Source organism: Oreochromis aureus, linkage group 18 (assembly GCF_013358895.1).
Source record: "Oreochromis aureus strain Israel breed Guangdong linkage group 18, ZZ_aureus, whole genome shotgun sequence".
Classification (NCBI taxonomy): domain Eukaryota; kingdom Metazoa; phylum Chordata; class Actinopteri; order Cichliformes; family Cichlidae; genus Oreochromis; species Oreochromis aureus.
This window is the reverse complement of record NC_052959.1, coordinates 37,145,986-37,169,402: the sequence shown is the minus strand read 5'-3', so window position 1 is coordinate 37,169,402 and position 23,417 is coordinate 37,145,986. Positions and strand designations below refer to the sequence as shown.

The window sequence follows — 23,417 nt, the reverse complement described above, 5'->3', positions numbered from 1 at the left end:
TACAAATAACATAATTTAAGTTTGATGCATTTAACTGCAAAGCAGATAATGCTATTAGAAATTGAAATAAAGTAGAAAAACTTACTTTTTGGCATAAAAATTACTTTTTTTCGTATTAAATTTTCTGTGTTTGACAAAATGTGCTGATTTTTCACATGTGATAGCAGAACTGAATTGGGCATGCACAGGATGAATCACATCATTTGAAACTTAGCCCTGATTGGAGAAATTGGAAGTGTTACAACTGACACACGTTACAACTATCCCCGGTCTCCCCTACTAAACACAACACCATCACGTTAATCTAGCTAAGTGTAAACAGCAATAAATACTAAATATTGAATGTTGTTGTGCAGCACGCAGGACAGACAGCGCACAATGTGCTTTGAAGTAGCAGCTAAGAAAGGTGTAGTTTATGTCTATGAACAGTGAACACCCGTGTGCACACCTGTGTGGATCAACGCGCTTGTATACAAAAGGTTTCTCCATGTAACGGTCTGCTAGAGGGTGTGGAGGCCCATAGCCCCGTCCCCCAGGGCATGAAGCAGGCATGGAGGAGATCCAGGCTCCAGACATCCAGAAGCCCCAGAGTGCGAGAGCACAAGGAGTACCACCGGAGGGGCATCCGTGCCACCCTCCTGGGAAGGGCTGAGGAGATCCCCAGACGAGGGGTCACCCAGTAGCCACGGAGCAGAAGCCAGAGGGGGCTGCACTGGCGTGCCCGCCGGCTCTGCCGGCAGCCAGCTGTGCCAGAGTGAACCGAGCCGCAGGCCCCGAGGCCGGAGGCTCGAGGGCCCCCTTTGCCCCGGAAGAGGCCTGACCGAGCGACAGGGACCAGGCCCCGCCAAGTAGCCACCGGGAGTGAGCTGGTGCATACCTGAGCGCCCAGCCCCGGACACCAAGAACCACCAATGCACCAACCCCTGAGGGCATCAGTTACCGGCAGGGAGTGTGGTGAGGGGAGATAGGCCTCCACACTTGGAGGGCCTGGGAGTACCCAGGGAGGTGGAGTCTAAGACCCGACCTGACATATAGACACAGACACAAACATGCATTCCCACCCTCATGCACACATATACAAACACTCAGCACTCACTCAACGTAGGGATAGACATACATGGACATGTACACACAATCACACTCCCCAAACATACTCCATGCCCCGGGTCCAGGTACCCTCGCCCCCAGAGGGGGAAACGGCACCCAGACCCAAGAGATGTGACCCTTTCCCCCGGGATGGAGGCAAGCAGACCGCCCCAGGCTCCGCAGCAGCAGGGAGGCCAATCGGACAGCCAACACCTCCTCCCAGCCCCCCGCCCCGATGCCTAGTAGAGAATGGGGGTGTGTGAAGACCCCATACCTCCCTCCTCCCGCTCATGTGTAGTGTTGCTGCGTGTTGTTCTAAAGTGCATTTAAAACAAGGGAGGGCATGGTGCTGCCGCCAGAGAGCAGCAGGTGTTAGCACGGCCCCTCCCGAGAACCCTCAATGTCTACATGGATTTAAAATTGAGAGGTGGGCACCGGCGCCAGAGGTAGGGTTGAATACACAGACCGTCCTCTGGACGCCGTTAACGTGGTCACCCTCAAGGCCCTATATATATGTGTGTGTGTTATGAGAGTGTGAATAATGTGGATATCTAAGTTGTGGAATAAAATTGAGGCACAGGTGGCCAGAAGGGGACAGAGGGGGGGGGGAATGCCTCCCCTGCACCCTGGTTACACACCCGCACCCCAAGGCCCTACCTGTGTGGGTGGGTGTGGTAGAGCGGGAAGAGGGAGGCAGCCAGGGATGGGGAGGAAAAGAAGGGAGGGGCAAGATGCCCCTCCTTAGGGCCAGCTCCCCCGCTGACCCCAGTAGGCACCCCCGTCCTCTGGTACCCACCAAGGCACGGGAGCCCAGGCCCATCCAGACCGGGGCCTACGGCAGCAGCACCGCCAAGCCCCACAGGACCTGGGGAAGCCCACCCTACCCCACCGCAGAGGAAACTGTACCCACCCCAACATTCAATCATCTCCCAGACTACACAAGACAAAAGACACCCAGGTTAGGTTTATTCTCCACCTCTCCTATGTCTCTCCCCCACCTGCAGAGTGGACTTCTGCAAGGATGGAACAACCTCCCTGCCAGTTGAAGAGCCCCCAGTTAGGTCGATGCACCAGAGGCCCCCTGTGCCAGGGCTGAGCCCCCGTGCACCCACCCGCCCACAACCTCGGCGACACACCGACGAGGACCGAAGCCCCCAAGGCCCAGCCAGAGCCCCAGCACGGAGACGAAGCACCCCGAACCCCAAGCCCCACGCCTGCCCCGGATCCACTCAGGGGCAGCCAGGCCACCAGGCCAGTAACCTACGTCCGCCAGCACAGACCATCCCCCAGCCCTGCTGCACGCAGCCATGAGGAGAACACCCTCTAAGAGCGACCAGAGCCACTAATCAGGTTATGACCACAACCCCCCGGGTTGAGCCCTCCAGGGATAACGTCTCTAGGGGTTCTCCAGGCGCCCTAAGCCCATCCCAACCTCCACATCAACCACAATAGCTAAGGCGGGACCAAACCACGACCCCCCACCCCCACTAGGTGATGAAGCCGATCAAAGGAGCCCAAAGGGATTGATCTAATGTGGTGGCAGAGGCTGTATCAAGACTAATGTGATCTACTAGATGGTTTCTATATGCCGGACTCAATGTCGGACTCTGTAGTTTTCTCTGGTCCCCTCCCCAATCAGACCAGGAGTGACATGTTTAGCCGCATGTTCTCCTTAAATTGCTGGCTGTCTGAGTGGTGTCCCAGAAACGATGTGGGCTTCATAGATAATTGGCAAACCTTCTGGAGGAAACCTGGTCTTGTTAGGAGAGACGGCATCCATCCCACTTTGGATGGAGCAGCTCTCATTTCTAGAAATATGGACAAATTCATTAAACCCCCAAAATATGACTATCCAGAGTTGGGACCAGGAAGCAGAGTTGCAGTCTTACATGCCTCTCTGCAGCTTCTCTCCTCCTCCTACTACCCCCAAAACCCATCTCCATTGAGACTGTGTCAGCTCCCAAACAGACAAAAAACAAACTAAAACCAGCAACAAACAACTTAAACATAAAAATCACAAAGAAAGAACAATACAGTATCCACATCTGAACCAAAGAGTAAAACAGTGAAATGTGGATTATTAAATATTAGGTCTCTCTCCTCCAAGTCTCTGTTAGTACATGACTTAATAATTGATCAACAAATCGATTTACTCTGCCTTACAGAAACCTGGTTGCAGCAGGATGAGTATGTTAGTTTAAATGAATCAACACCCCGAGTCATTCTAACTACCAGAAATCCCAAGCACAGGCCGAGGGGCGGTGTGGCAGCAATTTTCACACCAGTCTATTAATTAACGAAAGACCAAGACAGACTTTTAATTCATTTGAAAGCCTGATGCTTAGCCTCGTCCACCCCAGCTGTAAAACTCAGAAACCAGTCTTACTTGTTATCATCTATCGTCCACCTGGGCCTTACACAGAGTTTCTCTCTGATTTCTCAGACTTTTTATCTGATTTAGTGCTCAGCTCAGATAAAATAATTATTGTGGGTGATTTTAACATCCATGTAGATGCTAAAAATGACAGCCTCAACATCGCATTTAATCTGTTATTAGACTCAATTGGCTTCTCTCAAAATGTAAAAGAACCCACCCACCACTTTAATCACACTCTAGATCTTGTTTTAACATATGGCATAGAAACTGAACATTTAACAGTGTTTCCTGAAAACCCTCTGCTGTCTGATCATTTCCTGATAACATTTACATTTACAATAATTGATTACACAGCAGTGGAGAGTAGACTTTATCACAGTAGATGTCTTTCTGAAAGTGCTGTAACTAAGTTTAAGAATATAATCCACCCACTGTTATCATCTTCAATGCCCTGTACCAACATAGAGCAGAGCAGCTATCTGAACGCTACTCCAACAGAGGTCGATTATCTTGTTAATAATTTTACCTCCTCACTACGTGCGACTCTGGATACTGTAGCTCCTGTGAAAACTAAGGCCTCAAATCCAAAGTCCCTGACTCCGTGGTATAATTCTCAAACACGTAGCCTAAAGCAGATAACTCGTAAGCTGGAGAGGAAATGGCGTGTCACAAATTTAGAGGATCATCATTTAGCCTGGAGAAATAGTTTGCTGCTTTATAAGAAAGCCCTCCATAAAGCCAGAACATCTTACTATTCGTCACTGATTGAAGAAAATAAGAACAACCCCAGGTTTCTCTTCAGCACTGTAGCCAGGCTGACAAAAAGTCAGAGCTCTACTGAGCCAACCATCCCTTTAACGTTAACTAGTAATGACTTCATGAACTTCTTCACAAATAAAATTTTTATCATTAGAGAAAAAATTACCAATAATCATCCCACAGATGTAATATTATCTACAGCTACTCTTAGTACCATCGATGTTAAGTTAGACTCTTTTTCTCCAATTGATCTTTCTGAGTTAACTTCAATAATTACTTCCTCCAAACCATCAACGTGTCTTTTAGACCCCATTCCTACAAAACTGCTCAAAGAAGTCCTGCCATTAATTAATTCTTCGATCTTAAATATGATCAACCTATCTCTAATAATCGGCTATGTACCACAGGCCTTCAAGCTGGCTGTAGTTAAACCTTTACTTAAAAAGCCATCTCTAGACCCAGCTGTCTTAGCTAATTATAGGCCAATCTCCAACCTTCCTTTCATATCAAAAATCCTTGAAAGAGTAGTTGTCAAACAGCTAACAGATCATCTGCAGAGGAATGGCTTATTTGAAGAGTTTCAGTCAGGTTTCAGAGCTCATCACAGCACAGAAACAGCTTTAGTGAAGGTTACAAATGATCTTCTTATGGCCTCTGACAGTGGACTCATCTCTGTGCTTGTCCTGCTAGACCTCAGTGCTGCGTTCGATACTGTTGACCATAATATCCTATTAGAGCGATTAGAACATGCTGTAGGTATTACAGGTACTGCACTGCAGTGGTTTGTATCATATCTATCTAATAGACTCCAGTTTGTACATGTAAATGGAGAGTCCTCTTCAGACACTAAGGTCAATTATGGTGTTCCACAGGGTTCAGTGCTAGGACCAATTCTATTTACATTATACATGCTTCCTTAGGCAGCATCATTAGAAGACATAGCATAAATTTTCACTGCTATGCAGATGACACGCAGCTCTATCTATCCATGAAGCCAGGTAACACACACCAATTAGTTAAACTGCAGGAATGTCTTAAAGACATAAAGACCTGGATGGCCGCTAACTTTCTGCTTCTTAATTCAGATAAAACTGAGGTTATTGTACTCGGCCCTGAAAATCTTAGAAATATGGTATCTAAGCAGATTCTTACTCTGGATGGCATTACCTTGGCCTCCAGTAACACTGTGAGAAACCTTGAGTCATTTTTGACCAGGACATGTCCTTCAATGCACATATTAAACAAATATGTAAGACTGCTTTCTTCCATTTGCTTAACATCTCTAAAATTAGAAATATCCTGTCTCAGAGTGATGCTGAAAAACTAGTTCATGCATTTATTACTTCCAGGCTGGACTACTGTAATTCTTTATTATCAGGATGTCCTAAAACTCGCTGAGAAGCCTTCAGCTGATCCAAAATGCTGCAGCAAGAGTCCTGACAGGGACTAGAAAGAGAGAGCATATTCTCCTGTTTTGGCTTCCTTCATTGGCTTCCTGTTAAATCCAGAATTGATTTCAAAATCCTGCTCCTCACATACAAGGTCTTAAATAATCAGGCCCCATCTTATCTTAATGACCTTGTAGTACCATATCACCCTATTAGAGCACTTCGCTCTTGCACTGCAGGCCTACTTGTTGTTCCTAGAGTACTTAAAAGTAGAATGGGAGGCAGAGCCTTCAGTTTTCAGGCCCCTCTTCTGTGGAACCAACTTCCAGTTTGGATTCGGAGACAGACACTATCTCTACTTTCAAGATTAGGCTTAAAACTTTCCTTTTGCTAAAGCATATAGTTAGGGCTGGACCAGGTGACCCTGAATCCTCCCTTAGTTATGCTGCAATAGAGACGTGAGGCTGCCGGGGATTCCCATGATGCATTGAGTTTTTCCCTTCCAGTCACCTTTCTCACTCACTATGTGCTAATAGACCTCTCTGCATCGAATCATATCTGTTATTAATCTCTGTCTCTCTTCCACAGCATGTCTTTCATCCTGTTTTCCTTCTTTCACCCCAACCGGTCGCAGCAGATGGCCGCCCCTCCCTGAGCCTGGTTCTGCCGGAGGTTTCTTCCTGTTAAAAGGGAGTTTTTCCTTCCCACTGTCGCCAAAGTGCTTGCTCATAGGGGTCATATGATTGTTGGGTTTTCTCTGTATTTATTATTGTGCTATCTACTGTACAATATAAAGCGCCTTGAGGCGACTTTTGTTGTGATTTGGCGCTATATAAATAAAATTGAATTGAATTGAATTGAATTATATTGGCTAGAATTAAGATTATTTTTATTTTTCCAGTTCATGAGGACCGTTTTCTTGGCGATGCATAGGGCTGTAAAAACCATGTGGACTGTATTAGTTTCTGTAGTGACATCATCCAATTTTCCCAACAAGCATACTAAAGGGGAGGCTGGAATGTTACATTTCAGACACTTTGATAAGTCTTCACATATCTCACGCCAAAACTTCTGCACTGGTGGACGGAACCAAAGAGCATGGATGTAATTGTCTGGTGTATTGCCTTGACAGTGTGAGCAGTTGTTAGAAGATGTAAAGCCCATCTTGAACGTCCGATGACCAGTATAGTGCACTCTATGTAGTATTTTGTATTGTATTAATTGCAGACTGGGATTTTTAATCAATTTAAAGGTTTTTTAGCATACCTGAGACCAGAAGTTTTGGTCTAAGCTTACTGATAAATCTGCTTCCCACTTTGCAATAGGAAGGATATTGATTCATCTATTTTAGAAAGTGTTCTGTATATTTTAGATAATAATTTGGGGGATTTAAGAGTAAGAAAGTGTACCGCACTTGGTGGTGTTTGTAATTCAGCTTGACTGAGGTTAAATTTCTTTTTTACTATGGATTTAATTTGTTGATATTCTAAAAATCTTTTCTTGTTGATCCCATATTGTGTAACTAGTCTGTCAAATGGAATAAATTCTGTTCCCTCTAATATATGTTCTAAGTATTTAATTCCTTTACAACTCCATTCTGGAAAATTAATCATATTATTGTTTTGTAATATGTCAGGGTTATTCCAGATAGGTGTACGTTTGCATGGGATTAATAAAGACTCCGTTATTTTTAGAAACTCCCACCATGCTGTCAGAGAAGAGCTGATGTTGATGCTTTTAAAGCATTCATGTCTTTTGATGTTTGAGCTGATAAATGGTAGGTCTGAAATCTCTAGATCATCGCATAGTGCCTGTTCAACATCTAGCCAGGGCTCATCTAGGAAGGTATGTTTTAACCATTCTGAAATGAACTGAAACCTGTTGGCTAAGAAGTATTGTTGAAAATTAGGCAGATCTAATCCTCCTTTATCCTTGGTTCTTTGTAGCATTTTTAAGCTGATACGTGGGGGTTTATCTTTCCAAAGGAATTTAGAAATATATGAATCCAGAGATCTGAACCATTCTTGTGATGGTTTGTTAGGGATCATTAAAAATAAGTAATTTATTTTTGGCAAGATCATCATTTTTATAGCGGCAACCCTTCCCATGAGTGATATGGGTAAAGATTTCCATCTAGTCAGATCGCCTTCTACTTTCTTAAGAAGTGGGATGTGGTTTAATTTAGTTAAGTCTGAAAGCTTAGGAGAAACATTAATACCCAAATATTTAATATTTCCAGATTGTAGTGGGGCAGAAGAAGAATTATGGAAGGAGCAATTAATGGGAAGAACTGTAGATTTTGACCAGTTAATTGAATAATCTGAAACTCTTGAAAACCAGTTTATTAGAGTAATTAGTACCTCAGAAACGTTGGTTTGTGAGTTTTGCAGAAAAAGCAACACATCATCTGCATAGAGAGTGATTTTATGTTCTACATTCTTACATTTTATGCCCTTAATTGTTGTAGCCTGTCTAAATGCTGCCGCTAGTGGTTCGATAAAAATTGCAAAAAGTGAAGGGGGGAGTGGGCATCCCTGTCTGGTGCCCCTCAGGAGACAGAAGCTGGGGGATGTCTGGTCATTTGTCCTGATACAAGCTGTTGGAGAATTGTATAATATTCTTATCCAGTTTATGAAAGAGTTTCCAAAACCAAATTTGTGTAAAGTTGCAAATAGAAATTTCCAGTTAACTCTGTCAAATGCTTTTTCTGCATCTAGAGATAATATTATGGTTTCAATGTTTTTACCGCATGAGTAGTCTATTAAATTAAGTAATCTACGTGTGTTTGTTGATGAGTGCCTACCTTTTATGAAACCAGTTTGGTCAGGATGAATTAAGAGGGGGGTTATTTTCTCTAATCTTTTTGAGAGAGCTTTACAGATTATTTTGAGGTCTACATTTATAAGAGATATTGGACGATAGCTTGAGGGAAATAAAGGGTCCTTGCCTGGTTTTAGTAGGAGACTAATGTTGGCAGAATTCATATTTGGTGGTAGTCTGCCATTTTCCTTGATTTCCTGCATCATTCTGTGGAATACTGGTGCCAAAATTGTCCAGAATTCTTTGTAGAATTCTGCAGGAAAGCCGTCTGGACCTGGAGCCTTATTATTGGGCATACTTGTCAGGGCTTCCTGGAGTTCACCTGGCATCAGTGGCGAATCCAGTGCCATTGCTTGACTGTCTAGTAATTTTGGAAGAGTTACGTTGTCAAGAAACTGATCAATTTCATTATTAGACGGGTTTATTTGTGGTGAGTATAAAGTTTCATAGAAATCCCTAAAAATGTTGTTTATTCTTCCAGGGTCATATATTGTGTTCCCCGATAGATCTTTAACAGCACATATAGTTGTTTTTTCTTTATTTATTTTTAACTGGTTAGCTAGAAATCGACCGGATTTGTTACTGTGTTCAAAATTCTGCAAGCGAAGTCTTTGTACTTGTCATGATCCTGGGTCCTTTTGACCCAGCGTTTTGTGTTTTTCTATTTAGTGTGAATTTGGTTCTGTTCTTCCTCCTGTTTAGTGTTATTCTGTTCTGCCCATCTGTTCCTGTGTTAAGTCTGCGTTTCCTAGTCTGTGTCTTTGCATGTTTGTGTTCCTGTTTTATTTTGAAGGTCTTTGTCTTATGTCAGTGTGTCCTGTTTACGTTCCCCTGCCTCGTCAGCTGTTATGTCTTCCAGGTGTGTTCCCTCCTGTTGCCCATCCCCCTGATTACTGGTGTGTATTTATTGTGTGTGTTCACCCGTCCTCGTTGCTGGTTTGTCTGTGTTGTTTCCCCTTGGTCTCCCTGCGTCTCTCCATGTGTATTTCCCTGGACCTCCCTGCATCTTCGTTTCTGGTTTGTTTTGTTAGTTTTACCCAGTTTAGGTTTTCCTGTTCATGTCACCTGCCATTTCTGTTGATTTGCACTCCTGTCAATAAATATTCACTTGCACCTGAGCTGCTGCTTGTGGTCCTAAATAATTCCCACACGGCTTGCACCCGCAAACCGTGACAGTACGAACCAGCCAGCATGGACCCAGCAGCTTGCGACCCTTTGGAGGAGCTAAGGGATGACATAATTTTCTCCGTTGAGAATCTTCTCAGCCTGTGGTCGGAACATCCCCCGGAGGAGCTTCGTCACGCTTTGGAAACACGCCTACAGCGGCTCTTCTCTGGTCTTCCGTGGCTGTTTGGCTCGCTCTCTCTGACCATTCAGGCCTTCCTTCAGGACACACCACACCTGCTCTCTGCCACTCCTGCCTCGCTGCCCGACTCGCCGGATGTGATCTTGCCTGGCCCGTCGGAGCCATCGGCGGGGAGGAAATGTCGATCGCGCTGCCGGCGCGCCACCCCACAGCCGGACATTCGGACTTTTAATTCGCCGGCTGTGGTGAGTGAGGACTCTTTTTCGGACTGTGTGACTGTTCATTCTGGGGTTGTCTTCTGTGTGGCAGATGATTATGTGAACAGCTCATCGCCTGCTCAGCAGCCACTCTCAGCTCAGTTTTCTGGTGTCACTCCACCGCTGCGTTCAGAATTCAGGCCCTGCAGGAGGAGCAAGCAGCGGCGAAAGGAGGATTATGTGGTGGAAGACACTGGGCTTACTCCGCTGCAATCCTTTGCTTTGTTTTTGGGACTTCCAAGTTCGGAGCTACACAAACTTCCCACCTCCTCGTCCCAGCCTCGCTCCACCACTCCTCCCCAGCCTCCAGTAGCTGCCCAGCCTCCAGTAGCTCAGTTAGCTGCCCCGCAGCCGCTCTCAGCTCAGTTAGCTGCCCCGCAGCCGCTCTCAGCTCAGTTAGCTTCCCCAGAGGCTGGGTCTCAGTCCCCAGCCGATTCTGGACCCCTGAAGATTAAGCAGCCCCCTGAGAACCACTTCATGTCAGCGTTGCCTGGGCAGAGCCAGTGCTCAGTGCATTGTCAGTCGCCACTGTGTCAGCTAGTGGCCTCCATGACTGCTGGCTTGGTCATGGCTTCTGCTGGAGGGTCCGAGGGACCGCTCCGGCCTTCGTCTCGTGTCTCCGCTGGAGGGTCCGAGGGACTGCTCCGGCCTTCGTCGTCAGACTTCGCTGGAGGATCCAAGGGACCCGTCCAGCCTGCAGCGCCTCCGTCTCCGGCTCCCACGCCGCCGCCTGCAGCGCCTCCGTCTCCGGCTTCCACGCCGCCGACTGCTGCAGCGCCCCTGTCTCCGGCTTCCACGCCTCCGTCACCGGCTTCCACGCCGCCTGCTGCAGCGCCCCCGTCTCCGGCTTCCACGCCTCCGTCACCGGCTTCCACGCCGTCGCCTGCTGCAGCGCCTCCGTCACCGGCTTCCACGCCCTCGCCTGCTGCAGCCTCATCACCCTCGCCAGCTGCAGCCTCATCACCCTCGCCAGCTGCAGCCTCATCATCCACGCCAGCTGCAGCCTCATCATCCACGCCAGCTGCAGCCTCATCATCCACGCCAGCTGCAGCGCCTCCGTCTCCGGCTTCCACGCCGTCGCCTGCAGCGCCTCTGTCTCCGGCATCCACGCCAGCTGCAGCCTCGGCATCCACGCCAGCTGCAGCCTCGGCATCCACGCCAGCTGCAGCCTCATCATCCACGCCAGCTGCAGCGCCTCCGTCTCCGGTTTCCACGCCGTCGCCTGCAGCGCCTCCGTCTCCGGCTTCCACGCCGTCGCCTGCGGCCTCCGTGTCTTCCGCTTCAGCATCGCCAGCCCCGTCTGGGTCTGCAGCTAACCGGCCATCTTTCAGGCCACTGGCCAGACGCCATCGCCGTCGTGGGCGGCCCCCAGACTCTTTTTGCCTGAGTCGCCGCCGTTGCCGTCCGCACGGCTGGTCCCCTGAACTGCTTCCACGTCGCCGCCGTTGCCGTCCTCTCGGCCGGCCCCCTGAACTGCTTCCACGTGGCCGCCGCTGCCTTCCGCACGGCCGGCCCCCTGAACTGTTTGGGCTCCGGTGCTGTCGGCCCCCTGGCCGACCCCCTGAACTGTGTCCACGTTGCCGTCCTCACGGCCGGCCCCCTGAGGTGTTCTGTTTTGGACTGTTTTCCTGTGCTCTGGTGTGTTTCTTTTCTTTTGGTTTTGGACTCGTGTTTTGTTTTTGTTTTTGTCTTCTGACTTTCTAGCGCTCCTCTTTTATTTTGCCTCGAACATTGTTTTTTTTATGATAAAGTCATATAATCTATTGTAAAATATTTTTTCCAGTATCTTAGAGAACTGTGGTAGCAAAAAGATGGGCCGATAGTTTGTGAGAAGATGTTTGTCTCCAGCTTTATATATTGGAACTAACTTTGAAATTTTCATCTTATCAGGAAATAAACCACTTTGTAATGACAGATTACAAATGTAGGTATATGGTTTCACAATACATCCAAAAATATCTTTAATTAAGTGCATATCAATGCCATCACAGTCAGTTGATTTCTTGGAGTTAAAGGATGTAACCACATCCATAATTTCCTCTTCATCTACTCCCCTCATAAACAACAACTCTGCAATAGCTGTAGGCTGCTGGAGGATTATTGGTCACACAGATGAGCCTGGTTCTGCTGGAGGTTTCTTCATGTAAAAAAGGGAGTTTTTCCTTCCCACTGTTGCCAAATGAAACTGAATGAAACAAACCAGAGAAGTTTAACAGCATGTGGCTCCCTCTAGTGGATGTTGTGGAGTATTCTGTTGTCTTTGCTCCAAAGGTTTTTGTACAGAGTTTTGCTGTTTCCTGTCACTGTGGGCTGCAGAGCACAGTAGTACACAGCAGAGTCAGACAGCTGAAGCTTCTGGATCTTCAGAGGAACTGATCTGTTGCTAGAATCCAGTGTGGATGAAAATCTCTCCTTGAACTCATCTGCTGTGTTTCCATCATCCCTGCTAACACGACTCAGGATGAATTTGGGTCTGTTGTTTCCATCCTGTTTGTACCAGAAGAGAGAAGGAGCTGTTGTTGTGCTGCTGTTATAGAGACAGTGAAGTGTTACTGTGCCTCCTGCAGCAGCAGTCTCTTCTCCTTTTGTTTGCAGCACGTTGTCTTTTTGTGCTCTGCATTCTGTAAAACACCAACAAACAGTATCAGTGTGCTGTTAAAGAATCATGTCAATGTTGGACTGATATCAAAGAAACAGAGTTGTGTTCATACCGAGGCACATAGCAGCCAGCAGCACTGAGATGAACAGAGGCGTCATATCTGCAGTGTAGAGTAACTGTGAGCTACAGCAAGTATAAAGAAGCTGTGATCTCTCTGTTTAGTCTTCATCAACACTAAGTTGGTGGATTAGAAGGAGGAGCCTGATCACAGTGACAGGACTCATTCACAGCCCTGTGTTATTCCCCCTGCTGACAGCTTTACACTCAGCACGTCTTTCTGCTGCTCTGCTTTCATTGGAGATCTTGTCTTGGATGTAGGTTTGTAGGTTCTCAGGCATCCAGGTAGGATGACTGAGGCAGACAAAGAAGTCCTGCCTTTAATTAATTCTTCAATCTTAAATATGATCAACCTATCTCTAATAATCGGCTATGTACCACAGGCCTTCAAGTTGACTGTAGTTAAACCTTTACTTAAAAAGCATCTCTAGACCCAGCTGTCTTAGCTAATTATAGGCCAATCTCCAACCTTCCTTTCATATCAAACATCCTTGAAAGAGTAGTTGTCAAACAGCTAACAGATCATCTGCAGAGGAATGGCTTATTTGAAGAGTTTCAGTCAGGTTTCAGAGCTCATCACAGCACAGAAACAGCTTTAGTGAAGGTTACAAATGATCTTCTTATGGCCTCTGACAGTGGACTCATCTCTGTGCTTGTCCTGCTAGACCTCAGTGCAGCGTTTGATACTGTTGACCATAATATCCTATTAGAGCGATTAGAACATGCTGTAGGTATTACAGGTACTGCACTGCAGTGGTTTGTATCATATCTATCTAATAGACTCCAATTTGTACATGTAAATGGAGAGTCCTCTTCACACACTAAGGTCAATTATGGTGTTCCACAGGGTTCAGTGCTAGGACCAATTCTGTTTACATTATACATGCTTCCTTAGGCAGCATCATTAGAAGACATAGCATAAATTTTCACTGCTATGCAGATGACACGCAGCTCTATCTGTCCATGAAGCCAGGTAACACACACCAATTAGTTAAACTGCAGGAATGTCTTAAAGACATAAAGACCTGGATGGCCGCTAACTTTCTGCTTCTTAATTCAGATCAAACTGAGGTTATTGTACTCGGCCCTGAAAATCTTAGAAATATGGTATCTAAGCAGATTCTTACTCTGGATGGCATTACCTTGGCCTCCATTAACACTGTGAGGAACCTTGGAGTCATTTTTGACCAGGACATGTCCTTCAACGCACATATTAAACAAATATGTAAGACTGCTTTCTTCCATTTGTGCAACATCTCTAAAATTAGAAATATCCTGTCTCAGAGTGACGCTGAAAAACTAGTTCATGCATTTATTACTTCCAGGCTGGACTACTGTAATTCTTTATTATCAGGATGTCCTAAAATCTCGCTGAAAAGCCTTCAGCTGATCCAAAATGCTGCAGCAAGAGTCCTGACAGGGACTAGAAAGAGAGAGCAGATTTCTCCTGTTTTGGCTTCCTTCATTGGCTTCCTGTTAAATCCAGAATTCAAAATCCTGCTCCTCACATACAAGGTCTTAAATAATCAGGCCCCATCTTATCTTAATGACCTTGTAGTACCATATCACCCTATTAGGCACTTCGCTCTTGCACTGCAGGCCTACTTGTTGTTCCCAGAGTATTTAAAAGTAGAATGGGAGGCAGAGCCTTCAGTTTTCAGGCCCCTCTTCTGTGGAACCAGCTTCCAGTTTGGATTCAGGAGACAGACACTATCTCTACTTTCAAGATTAGGCTTCAAACTTTCCTTTTTGCTAAAGCATATAGTTAGGGCTGGACCAGGTGACCCTGAATCCTCCCTTAGTTATGCTGCAATAGACGTAGGCTGCCGGGGATTCCCATGATGCATTGAGTTTTTCCTTTCCAGTCACCTTTCTCACTCACTATGTGCTAATAGACCTCTCTGCATTGAATCATATCTGTTATTAATCTCTGTCTCTCTTCCACAGCATGTCTTTATCCTGTCTTCCTTCTCTCACCCCAACCAATCACAGCAGATGGCCCCGCCCCTCCCTGACCCTGGTTCTGCCGGAGGTTTCTTCCTGTTAAAAGGGAGTTTTTCCTTCCCACTGTCGCCAAAGTGCTTGCTCATAGGGGGTCATATGATTGTTGGGTTTTTCTCTGTATCTACTGTACAATATAAAGCGCCTTGAGGCGACTTCTGTTGTGATTTGGTGCTATATAAATAAAATTGAATTGAATTGAAATTGAATCCAGGTCATGGTAGTCTTAGGAGCTTGAAAGGACGTCAGCTGGACTTCATTATATTATCTGAAGACGTGTCAAATCTCATCCAAGAAGCTTCTTCAGTTCTAAATCCAAATGATGGAGAGTCCCAGGGATTTAAAGCCCAGTGGGAGTTGCCCTTTAAGAAGGTCATTGATCCATGATTAATAATGTTTGTCATCATGAGCCAAGGTGTGAATCATTACCACCAGAGGTTCCATTGAAACCATTCTGAGACCTCATCCTATCATCTGATCTATTGAGATCACCTGACACAAGATGTGAGTGGGGGTGAGGCATCTGGGAAGGATCTCACACTACACTGTAGGTAGCAGACGGTTGGTGCCATAAGCCCCGCCCTCTATTTAAAGGGGGTTGTTCACAGTGGACACAGATGCTTCTTTCACTCCTCTTTCAAACCATCTGTCTTCTCTGCCCAAAATGTGAACACTGGCATCCTCAAGAGTGATTTGACCTTTGACCTTTAGGTGCAGATGTATACCTGAGTCTTGTCCTCTTCTGTATTGTGTCATGCATTTATGGAGTGGCTGTTTGTTTTCTCCAGTGTAGAGGTCTGAGCACTCCTCACTCCACTGCACAGCATGCACTCCATTGTCTCTCTGCTGGACAGTCTAACAGATAAACTTTGCCCAATGTGTCCACATGTGTACAATCTAACATAGACGTTATTCATTGCCTACAGGTATCCCCTGCTGGAGCTGCAGGAGTTTCCCACAAAAGCTTCAACTGATTGCTGTCACTGCAACATGAATGAAAAAAGGAAAAGAAACTCTGCCTGTTTGACTCTGACTTACCTCTGTTTATTTTCTTTATGATTACAATTTGTGCACCATTAACCAGTAACGTCTTGATGCATTCTCAGTCATCCAGGAAAGTAAATCTCCAAAAGTTGATTCTGTTCATCTGGATGTAGCGGAACCAGAAAGACTATCATGAGAAGATTTTGTCACTACTCAGTGATGAAAATACTTATGAGCCCCTGAAACGAGACCCAGGAAGTGGCTACAGGAAGAGGGTCATAGACTGTCTGAAGCAGTTGGAACAAGACAAGGCTATTGACCGGACCTCATACCACAGGCTGTACCCAGGGGAGTCTACACCAAGTCTGTATGGGTTACCGAAAATACATAAGCAGGGTGCACCTTTAAGACCGATTGTCTGCATGATCAACTCTGTCACCTATAACATCTCCAAGTTTCTGGCTTCGATCCTCAACCCGCTGGTGGGCAGCTCTGAACACCACATCCAGAACACCCTGGATTTTGTTGAGAAGGTGAGAGATGTCATTATGGAGGCAGATGAAACCATGGTCTCGTACGACGTTACATCTCTCTTCACTTGCATCCCAGTCACGGAAGCGTTGGAGGTAGTCCGTAAGAGATTACAGGATGACACCAACCTCAGCAACAGGACCACTCTCAGCATCGACCAAGTGTGTGTTTGCTTTTGAACTGTGTCTTCATTCCACCTACTTCACATACAAGGGTCAGTTCTACAGGCAGAAACATGGGTGTGCCATGGGCTCCCCAGTTTCACCCATCGTGGCCAATTTGTACATGGAAGAAGTGGAAAAGAGGGCTTTGTTATCCTACCCTGGAACACCACCAAGCCATTGGTTCAGATATGTGGATGACACCTGGGTGAAAATCAAATCTCAGGACGTACTACATTTCACGGATCACATTAACTCGGTGGACCGACACATCAAATTCACCAGGGAGGATATGAAAAGTGGCAGGTTAGCCTTCTTAGACTGTGAGATTTCCATCAGTAATGGGGGACATCTAAAAGCTGACGTGTACCGTAAACCTACACATACGCATCAGTATTTAAGGTTTGACTCTCATCATCCACTGGAGCACAAACTGGGTGTCATCAGGACGCTACAACACAGAGCGAACACCATCCCCACTGACACAGCGGCCAGGGAGGCAGAAGGACAGCACATCAAGAAGGCCCTGAGTAAATGTGGTTATCCCAGCTGGACTTTTGTCAAAGCTGGGAAGGCACCTAAAGAAAGCTCCAGCCGATCCAGGAGAGAAGGACAACCGCTGCCCAGGCGAAAACCTGTAGTGATCCCATATTTGTCAGGAGTATCGGAACAGTTGAGACGCATTTTTTCTAAACACCGGGTCTCTGTGGCTTTTAAACCCCAAAATACACTGCACCAAAAACTGGTCCACCCCAAGGATCGGATCCCCCGACACAAACAGAGTAACATAGTGTACGCTGTGAAGTGCCAGGAGGATTGCCAGGATTTATACATCGGGGAAACCAAACAACCTCTGGCGAAGCGGATGGCACAACACAGAAGAGCTACCTCATCAGGCCAGGACTCTGCAGTCTATTTACACCTACAGGCCAGTGGACACTCTTTCAATGATGAGGATGTACACATCCTGGACAGGGAGGAACGCTGGTTTGAGGGCGGAGTCAAGGAGGCCATTTACGTGAAAAGGGAAAGACCATCTCTGAATCGAGGAGGGGGCCTAAGGGTACATCTTTCGCCATCTTACAATGCTGTGATTGCAGCCATTCCCCAACTCTCTGTGAATGGTACTCATGGCCATTGATCAGTGTTCTTTGATCAGTGGGTTTTGGTCAGTGATTGTTGATCAATGGTCATGGGAATTTGCATAATTATGATTAAGGAACTGACCTCCCAGCCCATTGTTCCTTCAGTGGGCTGGTTTCAGTCATTATGCAAATGTACTGTTTATAAGATTGAAACCTGCAGTCAGCTGAGACTGAAGAAGTCACTTGGATGAGTGACGAAACGTTTCTCCCACAAAACGCTACGTCCAGATGAACAGAATCAACTTTCGGAGATTAACCAGTAAATTAGGTGATAGGTTTATAGCATAAACCTATTCGCTGGAACGTTCAGGACAATTTGCTACACAGCAGAAACAAGACACAAGTAGGCAGAGTTCGTTGTGTTACTCATGCATGAGGGAGACCAGCCTGGAGCCAAGTGTCGTTCCACCCACTTGACCTCTGTCAGACTCTCAGCAAGGTTCCCCATAGCACTCCTTTTATTGTGGTTACATGAATATGCATAGGGTCATTAACATATAACATCTTACATAGGTATACATGTGGACAAAGAATACCTTGTCTGTCTGTGTGTGTGTGTGTGTGTGTGTGTGTGTGTGTGTGTGTGTGTGTGTGTGTGTGTGTGTGTGTGTGTGTATGTGTGGGGGTCAAGATGTGACCCCAGGAAGACTCCCCAAAGCTGGTGCCAGGAGTCTAGCGGTACAGCTGAAGAAAAGGCCCTTACACTCAAACAGATATACGCGTGTTTGCTATACCATATATCAGCAAGAGAAGATACGACCTCTCCTAGGAGGTGTGTGATCTATGCCAGAACACTCTGAAGAGGAGTGAACACACTCCCCTCTTCATGCTACACAGAGTTGTTACAGACCTCCTAGGATTAGACATTCTTTCAATATGCCATCAACTATATACTTCTAAACACAAATGATTACATGTTTCTCAATACAAATGACAATAATAAAATATAAACCCATCATTAGGAACATCATTGTCAAGGTCCTGCTTCGCTGATCCAGTGTTTTGTGCATTAAATGGTAAATGGACTGATTCTTACATAGCGCTTTTCTACTCTCCCAGAGTACTCAAAGCGCTGTATACAACATGCCTCATTGACCCATTCACACCCACTCATGCAAGCATTTCTAAACGCAAGTGCAAACTAATCTACATTCACACACAGTCAGAGGGCAATTTGGGGTTAGTATCTTGCCCAAGGACACTTGACATGCAGCCTAGGCTCGAACCACCAACCTTCCGATCAGTAGCTGATCTGCTCTACCACCTGAGCCACAGCCACCTGCGTTATTGTTCAGGTTCAGGTTTATTCATTTATATAGCACATTTACAAACAACAGGGTTGATCAAAGTGCTTAACAATCAGCAAAAAAACAGCAAGAGATTAAAAGTTAACAAACAAACAACAAACACACCAACAATCATCAAAGGTGTCAGACATAAAACAGGCCTGATGATAGTTAAAACTAATTTGATCCGAAAGCCAAAGTAAAAAATTTAGTTTTCAGATGCGGTTTAAATGAATGTATAGACTCAGAAATGCGAATAGAGGCGGGGAGTCTATTCCAGAGTGTAGGTGCTGCAATTGCAAAGGCCCGATCACCTCTGGACTTCAGTCGGGATCTAGGTTGTTCTAAGAGCATCTGGCAAGATGATCTTAGTGCTCTCCTGGGGTCATACAAGCGGAGGAGTTCAGTCAGGTAACTGGGTGCCAAATTGTTTACAATTTTAAAAGTAAGCAAAGAATTTTAAAATCTTTACGGTGTTTGACAGGGAGCCAGTGCAAATTAGCCAGAACTGGGGTGATATGATCATACTTTCTAGCACCTGTTAGAAAGTGTGCAGCAGCATTTTGAACTAACTGCAAGCGGTAGAGGGAGCATTGTTGGAGGCCCAGGTATAGAGAGTTACAATAGTCCAGTCTACAGGTGATAAATGCATGAATAAGTTTTTCAAGTACTTTTAAAGGAATATAGGGCTTCGGCTTTGATATCAAACGCAACTGATAAAAGCTAGTTTTTACCACTGAGGACACTTGCTTCTCCAATTTAAGAGAGCTATCCAAAAACACTCCAAGGTTTCTTACCGTGTGAGAGAGAAGCTGGCAAGAGGACCAAGGGTGTCTGTTAACTGACCCAGAGGGGTATGACTGTCAAAGACAATTACTTCAGTTTTATTTTCATTCAAAGTGAGAAAGTTTTGTGATAGCCAAACTTTAACATCATGAAGACAGTTGAACAAAGGTTGTAGTGGGTCAGAGACATCCAAGTTCAGGGGGAAGTAAATTTGGATGTCGTCGGCATAGCAGTGGAAGGAGATGTTATATTTGTTGAAAATAGAGCCCAAAGGCAGCAAATACAGGGAGAACAAAGTAGGACCAAGAACAGACCCCTGAGGCACACCACAGTGGATAGGGGCAGAAGAAGAAAAGTACTGACCCATAGGAAGTCCTCTCTGAAAGATATGATTTAAACCAAGATAGTCCTGTGCCTTTGAGACCAACAACGTGCTCCAGCCTCGATAATAAAATGTGGTGATCAACCGTATTGAATGCAGAGGTCAAATAAGGTAAAACCAAAACCACAGAGCAGCCTGAGTCGCCAGTTAAAAGTAAATCATTAAAAACTCTTACTAAAGCTGTTTCTGTACTGTGGCGAGGTTTAAAACCAGACTGGAACTTTTCACCAATATTGTTAGCGTCTAAGAAGGACTGAAGTTGCTTAAGAACTACTTTTTCCAAAATTTTGGACATAAAAGGAAGTTTGGAAATTGGCCTGTAACTGGAGAGAGCACTAGGGTCAAGATTTTTCTTCTTAATAACAGGTTGTACAGCAGCATGTTTCAAGGCAATCGGCACACAACCTGATGACAGTGATGCGTTCAGCAATAGTAGAATATAAGGCCCAATGGTGTTCAAAGCTTCCTTGAAGATGCAGGAGGGAAGAATATCATGCGGGGAGTTAGAAATTCTACGGTGACCAGTTATCTCCTTTAAGTCACTCAACAGAAAAGTCACTCAACAGAAACCGCATTACTTAAAGTCTCCAGTGACATTATGATGTCAGCTGACTCTGGAGCATCCTCAGTCATGGTTTTGTTGGACTTGACATCTGCCTTTGACACTATTGACCATACCATCCTGATTAACAGGCTCCGGGACATAGTCGGTGTGTCCGGTCTTGCTCTGGAGTGGTTTCGGTCGTACCTCTCCAACAGATCTTTTAGTGTTTTTGCGAATCGGTTTATGTCACATTCTAAGGATCTGACATGTGGGGTACCGCAGGGTTCAGTTCTGGGTCCTATTCTTTTTCTTTTGTACATGTTACCTCTAGGACTTATAATTAGGCAGTTCCCTGAGGTGTCTTATCACTTCTATGCGGATGATATCCAGCTCTATTGCTCTTTTAAGCCGATGGAAGTCCATAAACTGTCCTCTTTAATTAATTGTTTAGCTTCCATTGAACAGTGGCTTGGTGACAACTACTTACAGTTGAACTCTGAGAAGTCAGAAACATTAATTATTGCCCCCGACAACCAGATATCTCTAATCAAACAGCACCTTGGTTCTCTTGGCTCATCTGTTCACCTGAGCCTCAGATACCTTGGTGTGATCTTTGATTCTGCCATGTCCCTAGAACAACACTCTCGACAGTTAATTAGGAATTGCCTTTTTCAGCTAAGAAACATCTCCAAACTGCGAACTTTGCTGTCTAAATCTGAGTTAGAAATGGTTATTCATGCTTTTATTTCATCTCGCTTAGATTATTGTAACAGCCTTTTTCTTTGTTTGAGCAAAAGGAATCTTGAGCGTCTCCAGTTAGTCCAGAATGCTGCTGCAAGGCTTTTAACCAAGACACGAAAAAGAGAGCACATTACACCAGTGCTACGTTCATTACACTGGCTTCCAGTACATTTTAGAATTCATTTTAAAATCTTGGTACTGACTTTTAAAGCTTTGAATTGTGATGCCCCTGCCTACATTTCCGATCTTTTAGAACCCCACGCTCCCTCTCGCAGCCTGAGATCTTCTAATCAAAGGCTGTTGGTCGTCCCACGAACTCGTTTTAAGACTAGAGGTGATCGATCTGTTAGAGCGGTGGCCCCCAGGTTGTGGAATGCTCTCCCTCCATCTTTACGTTGTCTTGATTGTATTTATTCTTTTAAAAAGCAGCTTAAGACTCATTTATTTAGATTGGCTTTTAATTAGATTTGTGCTGTATGTTTGATTATTAATGTATTTTAATGTATTTTATGTATTTCTGTCTTATATTACTGTGAAGCACTTTGTGGTTTTTATCCTGTGAAAAGTGCTATATAAATAAATTGAATTGAATTGAATTGAATTAAGGTGGAGAAACACACTCAAACTGCTGAAAAACAATCTGAACTTGAGAAGCAGGAACTTGGCCAGCCAATGTCAGCAAATATGGAGCCCTTAGGGCTGAGATTTTATCAGTGAAATACTTGAGGAAGTTATCACAGAGTGCGGGGGAAGCATCTCTATGAGTAATGACATCAGGGTTAATCATAGAGTTAAAGATTTTAAAAAGGACTCGAGGCTTGTGACTGTTTTTTTGTAATTATACCTGACAGGAAGGCAGACTTGGCAGCTTTAACAGTCTTTTGATATTTTGATAAACAATTTTGGAGGATTTCAGAAGAGACCTGAAGATTGTCCTTTTTCCATTTTCTCTCAGCGCGACGGCATTCGTGTCTGAGAGCCCAGGTAGTTTCGTTCAACCAGGGTTGACGTAACAGTTTAGTGCGCTTAGGCCTTAGAGGAGCCACGGTATCGAGAATAGAGGAGCAAGCTGAGATAAACAGATTAGTGAGCTTATCAACCGAAAGATCCTCATTACTGTTAGCATCACAAAGGACAGAGTTGGTAAAAGCAGTGGAGAAATGAGCAGTGGTCTGGGAATTAATCGTGCACCATTGGCGCTACGGACCCACACCGCTCAGCTCCACATTACACACTGAAACGTTGTTGTTATTCTTTGATTTCTCCTTTGTCTATAACTTCTTGTATTCTGAGTTCTGTTTTTGAATTGTAGTTCTTAGGTTTAGTTCTGTGCCCAGTTTCCTGTTTTACTTTGACAGTCAGTTATAAAATATGCTAAATGCGAGATATTTGTTTATCAGAAGATTTTGCTGTTTGACTGTATTCACTAATTTGTTTCTGTCTGAACGTTCCTACAGTTGGTTTGTGGTTGATGTGGATTTGCTGCTCATGTGAATCCTCCCACAGTGTTTCATTAGCAGCTGTAACCACAGTGACTCTGATAAAACAGGAATTAGCAGAATCCATCTGATATGAAGCTGTGCTTTGAATACCACTTCCCTCCTCTTTGAAGAGTAGTCAGATATCTGTGTTCAGGTTTTTGTACAGCCTCTTCTACACTTTGTATCACTGTGTTTGTAGAGCACAGTAGTAGAGAGCTGTGTCTGCCAGGGTTAGGGCTGTTATGGTCAGAGTAGTTGATCGATCTGATGTTTCTGATCCATATCGATTATCAGGAATATATTCATCTGTGTATCCTTGTCCATCTTTCCAGAGTATAAACTGAGGAGCCTGAAGGTCAGAATGATGTTTGTACCAGTGTAGGCGGGGATAACCTGTTGTATGATAGCTACATGTGAGTTTGACAGATTCTCCTTCTGTTTCAGTGACTTCAGTTTGTTGAGGAGTGATTGAGTCTCCAGCTGTGAGTCCTGGAAAAAGAAAGAAGAAAAGTAGTGAAATGCAGTCTGTATATCTGCTTAATGCAGCAGCTTCAACTAAACTTTAATCCCTGTTCTTAAACTCACCTATAATGTGAGATAGAAGCAAAAAGAGGTGCAGCAACATGTCTTTGGAGTTATTAAAGCCAGACAGACAGCACATGAACA

General features: G+C 45.0%; 1 gene segment (V, D, J or C); it reads right to left on the bottom strand.

Moving 5' to 3' along the window:
• Positions 1-12,306: 12,306 nt before the first annotated feature.
• Positions 12,307-12,919, bottom strand: LOC120434413 (the record flags this gene model as incomplete). The annotated part of the segment is given in 2 exon segments: positions 12,307-12,614; positions 12,705-12,919. Coding segments are annotated over 2 exon segments (354 nt in total), but the record flags the coding sequence as incomplete, so codon positions are not given.
• Between the last annotated feature and the right edge of the window lie 10,498 nt (positions 12,920-23,417).